This window comes from Zonotrichia albicollis, chromosome 2 (genome assembly GCF_047830755.1).
Source record: "Zonotrichia albicollis isolate bZonAlb1 chromosome 2, bZonAlb1.hap1, whole genome shotgun sequence".
In the NCBI taxonomy this organism is placed as follows: Eukaryota; Metazoa; Chordata; class Aves; order Passeriformes; family Passerellidae; genus Zonotrichia; species Zonotrichia albicollis.
In genome coordinates, this window is record NC_133820.1 from 103,691,562 (window position 1) to 103,700,809 (window position 9,248).

The 9,248-nt window shown below is 41.2% G+C and overlaps 1 protein-coding gene across 2 annotated transcripts in view; it reads right to left on the minus strand.

Annotated features, from left to right (window-relative positions):
- Positions 1–9,221, minus strand: part of TMCO3 (transmembrane and coiled-coil domains 3) — a 32,324-nt gene extending 23,103 nt beyond the window's left edge. Inside the window, exons 1-4 of one of the 2 annotated variants that reach the window (XR_003380580.2) lie at positions 9,058–9,221; positions 6,546–7,088; positions 1,884–2,063; positions 108–299 (exon numbers count right to left, since the gene is read on the minus strand). Coding sequence is in view for 1 of the 2 variants with exons in the window: in XM_005487998.4 (XP_005488055.2) it covers positions 108–299; positions 1,884–2,063; positions 6,546–6,992 (819 nt within the window). In the remaining variant the exon portion in view is untranslated. The remainder of the gene's footprint in view (positions 1–107; positions 300–1,883; positions 2,064–6,545; positions 7,089–9,057) is intronic. The other variant, XM_005487998.4, reaches the window with a different exon arrangement.
- Between the last annotated feature and the right edge of the window lie 27 nt (positions 9,222–9,248).

The window sequence follows — 9,248 nt, forward strand, 5'->3', positions numbered from 1 at the left end:
ACAGACAAATGCTGAAACTAAACTCACTCCAACCAAGCAGTACTGATGTGCAAACTTGTGGGACTAAATCCACAAGTAAATGACAAGAATGTCTCTAAAATTATTACCTTTATGAAATGATGATCAGCACGAGGAATGGTTGAATCTCTGGGTTTAGTAAGGATATACTGATTGTTCTGAGAATCAATAAGCATACTAAGCCCTAAGTCATCTTCTACTTCTCTTTTAGAAGCATTTCTCTTGGAGTTGGCTTCATCTTCTTCCACCCTTAAAACAGCTTCAAAGTTTACACCTCTTACCTTTTTAAAAAAAAGAAAACAAATCATTGAACAAACAAAAAAGGGGAGTAAATTAAGCATATCATAATAACAGAAAGGCTATTAGCTGTGCTTGAAGTTTCTACAGAACTTGTTGACACCAACTAAAAATACTGCAGGTTTCTTCTCTAAAAATCTTTCAATCTCTTTATCATGATGTCTTTAAAAGTAACACTTTTTTACCTTGAACAAAATCAATTGGAGATTACAAATTGATATTCAATTCACAAAAATCTGAACTAAAGACTGCATTCCAAGTTAAGAAAAGGTCACTATCCTGTAAATTTGAAGGAGACATTATAAGAACCATTTCTACCTAGCTATTTTCAGGATTTTATTTCTCAGAACAGCAATTCTTGAACACAGGTTTTAGTGCAGATTTTTTTCAATTTTTTATTTTTACCTGCTACACTTCACTATTTGGCTATATTTTAATAGAAGCTTGTGTCTTTATCAGAATATTGATTACTGTATTAAAGCTTGTCTATTGTAAAAGTCCACTGTTTAGTTTATAAAACCGTTCCCTGCAATGACGGAGAAGCACATAGACCGCCAGGCTGCACTTCACGGTTCCTTTCAGGGATGGAGGCAGCAGCAGCAGAGCAGGAGAGCGCCCGCTCGGCTCCGGCGGGGCCGCTCCAGCCGGCCGGGACAGCAGAGGGCGCTGCGCCGGCCCGGCCCGGCCCCGCCAGGCGCGGCTCCCGCCGCCAGCGCAGCCGCTCCATCCGCGGCGCACCAAGTGAAAATGCGGCTTCCACTTCCTCTCGGATCGAGCTCAGCTACAAAAATACCGAACAAAACCACACACCGCTTGGCTCTCTGCTGCAGAGAAACTGGTTGTGCCTCCTCAGCAGAACTCTAGAGCTATGCTCGCCTTGGGAGTCAACCTGGAAATCAACAAAAACATCCCAAGCACAGAAGCCAAATAAACTGTGGGCCGTGTTTATGCAAACAGGGCCAATTTGGGGAGTCTATCTGAGGATGGAAAAATGGGACACTAGAATAAACTGACGTATTTCTGGCTCTAGAGACATACAGCCTTACCTGAAGGATACTATCCCATCATAACATAAAAACAAGGATCAGTGCAGGTAGGTCAAGGTACAAAACACAGAGGAAGTCAGATGTAGAAGAATGTAACATCACAAACACATTTCAGGGCTTTCCTTTGAAAAATATATCTTTTCCCAGACTGTGAAAACCAACAGCAACAATTCTTGCTCTGCCATAACTTTCTCAAGAAAATTAAAAAGTGAACATGGTAACTCCATATCCTGCAAGTCCAACCATCACAGCTCCCACCACCAGAGAGATGTCACATCTAGCACAGGCTGTATCGCTCAGATGTACCACACTTGGGCCTGTCAAAGGGGCAGCTGCAGGGAGCACCTTCAAACCAAAACCACAGAAACCACTAGCAAAAAGGAGAAATCACTCCTGTTTGCTCCCTCTTTAACAATCACTAAAATCCTAGCAACTATATAACACAAGAGAAACACACAGGGCAAACATCAACTATAAATAAATGCTCTCCAATGAAATTACTAAGCCTAAAGCATCACTTACAGATTTGTTGTCATCAAAGGCATGCTCTTCTATTTCCTCTTCCAATCTATCAGCTGCCTTCCTGACATCTTCCAGAATTTCATCAAGCATTGACAGGCTTTTGTTTTGGTGCTGCATGTTCTTAAGGGCTTCAACCTGGTGTTTCTCTGCGGCTAGGAGTTCAACATATTCCATTTCTTCCTGTTGAATTTTACAACACAGATAAAGTGTTGGCAGGCCTTTGAGCAGAAAAAACATTTGACATAAATGTGTGCTTCTTTTGACACAAAACATTTTATCAGTGGAATCGCAAAAGCAATATAAACATCATGAAGATATTTAAAGATTGATTTTTCTTGTGCCAATTTTCATTGGGTAAGTGGGCAAAAACCAAAACAACCAAACAAAATATCCACCAATAGCCTTTTCTATTACATTAAACAGCAGACCTGCCCCAAGGTTATGATCCAGAAAATACAAGAAAGGATTTACTTTGAGAAACTCTAGGAAACAATTCAGAGCCAAATAAAGTTTAGAACTTCATGCTTTTGAAGTGAAGCATAATACCCTGAAAGCATAGCTATACTATCTACAACAAACAAACAGATGTAAAGCACAATGAACCTTCACTTTATAAGCCCTTTTATAAACATAGGAAAAGGTCTGTTTATGGTATTCAAAAATCACAGTAACTGTGGAAACAGGAAGAAAAAAAGAGCAGAGGCAGAGATGAGCAGCCAACCACTCTAGCCAAGCTTCCTGCTCATGTTTCCCAAAATGCACTTTTCCAATCAGAATTAAAACATGTGACTTTTCACCCTATTTCAGTTTGGGTCTCTTATCAACTTGCAGTGACAACTTCTGAAATTACTAGGTTTCTGAAGTAAAAAGAGAAAATATGCTGATAGGGTTTGACATGGTGTGAAAATATTTCAGTAATTTCCCTGATAAAGTTATGATGTTTCAGGTTCAAAAAGATAACTAAAAAGCTTAATTTACTAACAGCTGGGTCTAACACCTTTTACATAGTTACCATGAGAGTAACCAAACAGAATACTTTGTGTATTGACAGAGAACAACTTGAGGGTTTTGGGGGAAAAAGATTCTTTCCTTTACAAGCCTCTATTATTTTAAAGATTGTTGAAAGAACAGCTATATGGAAACAAACACAAGGACAGGGCTCCTTTCAGTTAGATTCTGGATACTGAGACTACCTGGATGAGAGAGACCCTTCTTATGCTCTTTTAAAGAGCCAATATTATTAAAAACAAACAACAACAAAAAAAAAAAAACAGGCAAAAAAATGCAATCTATAGTCCTGACTCAATTCACAGAAAACACAAGTTGCTGTCTCCAGATGCCCTGCCTCTGCCATGCCCAGTTAGAAATCAGAGAACATAGATCTCCCATAGGTTGTGTGTTTTATCTGCCTTCCCTCCAGAGATATCTTCAATAACCTGAGCTTATTAAATGGTCCTAAACACCTATGCTTCAATAACTGGAGTGTCTCCTCCTCCACACATTTTTCCCTTGGAACCCACAAGAACATGCACATAATTCAGTCAATTCCTTGATGCCAAGAGAAGAATATGTTCAGTACAACCAGTAACTGCAGCCAAACCTGTCTGAAATCCTGACAGTCGGCTGAATGCCTCTGGTTGTGAGGAAATCACAGTACTGGTGGCTGCTGGTTTTTAGAACTATCATAGTTACATCCTCATGGTGAAAGTTACCCAAAGCCCAAAATAACTGGAGCTGGGAAGAATGTAACTATTAATGTGTTTGGCCCAATGTCAACAGTCAGTTCTTATGCAACACATAAGTAGGAGACACAGTCATTCTCATACAGCCTCAAGGAAAAACACTTCCTATCTGCAGCTCTCTGCTAGCAGACACAGCTCAAAAGATGTAAGAAACAGCCCCCATATGAGCTGCAGGTTCTCTGCTAATTCAGCAACAGCTTAGAACACAAGGTGAAATTGATGATGGTTAAATTCTTTCCCCTCAAAAATGGAAGAGGTTTTGGGTGCAAGGAGCCCATCTCAGTCCTTCCCGTTGGCCAAGACAAACAGGCTGAACAGAGCTAAAGGCAAACTACATAAAAAATAATGGCTAATTTCAAAGAAGTTAACTTTCCCTGAATAGCAAGGTAGAAAAGCTTTGAAAAAATTAGAGTTTAGCTGCAAGTTCCTTCAATTAATGAAGAAGAAGGTTTTTGTAGTCTATTAAAGTGGCATCTGTTTCCACCAAGAGACAAATGTGATAGCAGTAGACTGGGACAAGCACAGGCAATGGTGCCCATAAAAAGTTAATTCAAACAACCTACTACATGCTAAGCAGAAGTGCATCACAGCACAAACACTGCTCTGCAGCTCAGGCTGGGATTGGAGACACTTGATCACGAGGATAACAAGCAACCTCTTAAGCAAAGTAATACAGATAAGGATTGTGTACTTAATGTTGTGCACACCTGAAAACATGAGCAAAATGAAGATCAAGACTTTGGGGCAATGCTGATTCAGAATGCAGAGTTGCTGTTGCTCTCTACTGTGTATTCAGAGACAAAGGCACATGCAGGAAAGGCTGCACCTTTGCAATACTTGCAAGTCATTTTTTTTCCACCCATGTCTGATTAGAAGGCATCCAAGAAATTAGAAGTTAATTTAAAAAACAGGTGAGATTTTGTTGTTTTTTTCCTTAACTTCCAAACAGGATCCTGGAGCAAAAGAAGGCAGAATTCATCTTCAGTGCTTCTTTCTTACTTCCCCCTGCCCCACGCTGTGAGTGATCCCACTACATCTTTTCACAGCAACAGAAGCAGCAAGAAATGCAACAGACACACATACATATCCCAGCACTAATGTCTTCCAAGCATTTCTACTCAATAGAGATAAAATAATAAAGGGAAGAGTCCAGCACCCCCTACATCTATTTGTATTTTCCATTCATTCACTGTTTAAAAAATAGATGTTCTATGAGTATACCAACAAAATAATCATTACAGTAAAATGAAACTGGGACAAAGATGGACCTACTGTGTCTTATGAACTAAGAACAAGTCCAAAACATATGTTTCCCACGCCATTTTTATCTTTTGCTTCTCTTTATACAACAAGTATAAGGTTAGAACCACAAATACTCTGTTTAAATAACCACATGCATGGCATAAGAAGGAAGGTGCAAAAGATTGCTCACTCAAGTAAATATTTTGAAAATACAAAAAAAGCCTGCACAATCCACTTCAGCAAAAGTAAACTTTTGACAGGACACACCTCTAATACACATAATTGTACACAAAGGCTTCCTTGTAGAAGAAGAACCATTCTCAAGTTCAAGGATAAATGGACTTCATTATTTTAGAGTAACGTTACCAAGAATTAGGTAAATGGGAGAGAAGGTTCTGGAATGTCTCACTGCTGCTATTTTACAAGCTCTGAGAAAGAAAAAAGGTGGAAAACCAAGTAAAGCTCAAGACAATTTCTATGACATTTCTATGCAGCAGAGGCTGCCACTACCATTAAGTATCACCACACAAGTCATATAAAGCAGTTCACTGGTATACATCTAGATCCTATTTATTTCCTATTCAAATTTGCTGTAATCTTCATTTCCACTGCACAGAATCACTCCACTCTGCTAAGTTTACATCCTAATTTCTGCTTCCAACAGCCCATCTTGGCACAATTCACTGGACACCTTTACTACACATAATTTCTTTCCAACTTCACCTGTCAAGGGCTGCACATTCCTTAGCACAAATGCCCTTCAGAGACTCTCACAACTCAAATGCTAAATGCCAATTACATTTTTATTCCTTCTCTTGCTCCCTTGTGCAAGGGCAGCCTTCTTTTGGAAGACAGAAAATAAAATTCTTAATACATTCCTCCAGAGGTTGAGGAGTAGAGAAAGGACAAGAGCAATTGAAATACCAAATACATTAAATTGCATTTTCTCTCAATAGGAGACTTTGAGTACACAGTCTGAGCACCACCAAGTCCAGAAGACAGTGGCAGATTGTGCTCAACCTAATGGGACACAGGAACTCAAACTTTCCATGAAGTATCTGTGTTCAACTGTTACTCATCTGTGTTTTCTCCTGTCAAAGTTATTGCAGCTAACTCTTTCTTGGAAGCACTGCATTTCAAACCTGCACTTCTTAGGCTAGGAGTGCAATACTGAGTTTAAAAATCTAATCACCTACTGTTTTGCACGTCCATTTTACTCATATCTACACAAATATGGAAATGAAAGGCAGCAAGTCATTTTGTTTTAACTGTGGACTTTGATTGAGCAATTCTCATTTAAAATGGAAAAAACAGCTAGTATTTCACCATTTGATGGCATTATTTCCACTCAGCTAGTGGGACTGCCTTGTCTAGTGCAACTCTGCTATGAGCACTCATTCACTCTTCTTACTCTTCTCCCTTTAACATTATATTTGCCATAGGTCTTATGATTACACTTAGCTTTGAGACATGAACTATTGACCGCCAATAAGTTTTAAGCTCTATACCAAAATTACTTGTAAATTTACTAATGAAAACAAATACTTCATTAAACAGTAAACATTGCAAGTTTTATGTAGATACCCTTTTTTATTAAAATAGACTGAAACTGTGCAATAATAAAGTTAAAATCACAAGTAGAATATGAACCCTCTAGTAACAAACATGGGAAACCAACCTTAATTGCAGCTTCTCTCAAGGCCTCCAGTCTCTGTCTACTGCTTTCTTTCATATTTACAACATCTTTGTAGTCACCCTGTAGAGCTCTCTGGAGGCCATGAATTGCCTGAAAGACTGAGTTTTCACTTTCATTTAGCTCCTTTTGGAAGATTTCAAAGGTGTGCACCTGAAAAAGTTTCTCTTCGTCAGACAGTCCTGCATCCTTCTCAACTGCTCTGATGGCATTTTTTAGTTTGTTGAGAACAACGTTCTTTTGGCGAAGAAGGCCGGAGAGTTTTCTGCAGCTCTCCAACACCCACTGCTTCCTCTGAGTGATGCCAGCCCCCTTCCCACGGTGCAGCTTGATGGCATGTTTCACCACATCCTCACGGTCTGCAGGGCTGGCTAACGGGCCACAAGGCAGCGAAACCAACGTCCACAGGGAAATAAATCCAGTCGCCTTCATCCTTCACTTTTTATTCCTCTTGGGAGAAAGTGATCATCCACAGCTGCTCAAAGCTTTCTGCTACATGGTTTCTGCATCTCCAGGATGCACAGCAGGCTGCAAGACAGTACCAATCAGTTATCAAACATGGTAATATTGGGCTGTTAGATCACAGAAATGTAAAAAATAAATCCAAGGCTGCTGCCTGCACCACAAGCTTTAACATAACACACATAGTCTTCTTCACTCAACGTTTATGAAAACCAAGAAACAGTCCAAGGCTACTGACAGATTTTTGTTTTTCCCTTGACTATTTCCTAGATAGCATCTTGTTTTAAAAGCAGTGACTGGAAAGCTTAGTCACTTCACATGGTACTCATCTGCACTTCTTACATGAAAGAAAAGCCTTTACAAATATCAGGCCATGATGTGATAGGCTGCATTTCAACCCAGCACTAGAACCCATTATTCTTAGCTGTCAGTAAATCTCCTGTCTCTTCTAAAACCTATCCTAAAACATTGTATCATAATCATTTGTTATTTATAAAGTCTCAGAAGCATTAACAAATTCAACTACACGCATTCAACAAACATAAAAATACAAAACCTAACTGAATCAGATTACATTATAAATCATAATTGTGGAAGAAAGAATAGCAAAACTTCGTGGACTTCTGAGTGCTACTGGTTTGGATCAAAAATCTCCTTCACCTGAAAGGCTGGAGGGCCCTGAGGTACTTTACTCCAAACCTATTAGGGATCTTCAAGATTTTAAAGTAAATTACAAAAACACTAAATCAATTCATTCATAAGTTCATTTCCCAGGAACTACTTGAAGATCTATACCTAAACTGCTGCATTTAATTTTAACACCAAGCAGGATAGAATTTAAAAATTAATTTCCTTCCATCAGAACCTAGAAGGAACACTACTGACATTATTGCACAAAATAACAGTTATATTTTCTTTTAAAAATCCAAACAAACATAAAAACCCTCAAAAAACCCCCTCACACCACAAAGTTACACATAATATATAAAATTTTGTACTTGGTATTCTAAAGACTCACATCACACACAACTTCGATAAAGCTGGGGCTTACTACTTTTAAGGAATCAGGAAAATAACAATCCTCACAGTCTGGCAAAGTTCTAGAGTGAAATTTAAGGAAATATTTCTTCATATCTACAAACTAATGCTCTTCCACTTTAGTAGGCTTGGGACAGAGATTTTACTAAATATATATTACAAACTAATTCTGCAAGAAAGAAGGAGAATAAAACACCTAGTGTACATCCAAGGTGAGTAAAAGAGTGCATGTCTTATGTGGTATGTCAAACCACATAACTAAATTTTGAGCAGAGATTTACATCAGCAAAGTTCACTCTCTGTTGCGCTGTGCAAACTTAGCACTGTGGTTCACACATGGGGACAATTTTGTTTCTGTGCTTTTTACTTGGCTAGCTAAAACTGTTTCGGGGAGCGACACCTGGGGCAGAGCTCAAAAGCTCGTAAGGGAATAAAGATCTCACGTACCAAAATAAATGATGTGATGCTGAGCACAAAAAAATCCCCAAAAAAACCAAACTAAGGCAAAAAAACTAACACTCCTCTCTCCATTCACCGCCAGTCAGTATCAAATCAGAGGGAGAGTCCTTATTTAAGCAGCGTTTGCTTCCTGCTGGATTGCAGCTCATCTTCCCTCTCTTTCCTTCCTGAACACGATATTGTAGCACCAGATTTCATCAAGCTGGGAATGCCGGACCTTGCCTCCAGACCCCTCTTGCGGGAACGTCTGTGGGTTCGCCTCCCCTCGCCCCTTTCCCAGTGCCAGCTCCTCCCGGGAGCGGCAGGCCGGCCGGGGCCGGGGCCGTGCCCACCGGGCACCTCCGCCCCGGTGCGCTCGCACCTGAGCGCCGCGGCAGCTCCGGGGCCGCTCCCTGCGGCAGGCCGGGACACAAGGGGAGAACAGAAGGAGATAAGCGGAGCGCGGGGCGACCGGCCCGGCTCCCTCTCCCTCATGGCGGCGGAGGGACGGGGGAAAAGAGGCGGCTGCCCCGCCCGGCGCTTCGGCAGCGACGCTCACCTGAGGGACGGAGGAAGGCCCGCAGCGGCGGGGCGGGGAGGGTGGGATCGCGGGGCGGCGGGCACGGGTGTCAGTGGGCGGCGGCCGCGGGCGGAGGGCACCGAGGAGCCCCGTCCTTGCGGCCGCCCCTCGCCCCGCGCCGGTGCTCGAGCGCCGGGGCGGCGCCTCGGAGCGCAGCTGGGCGGGACCTG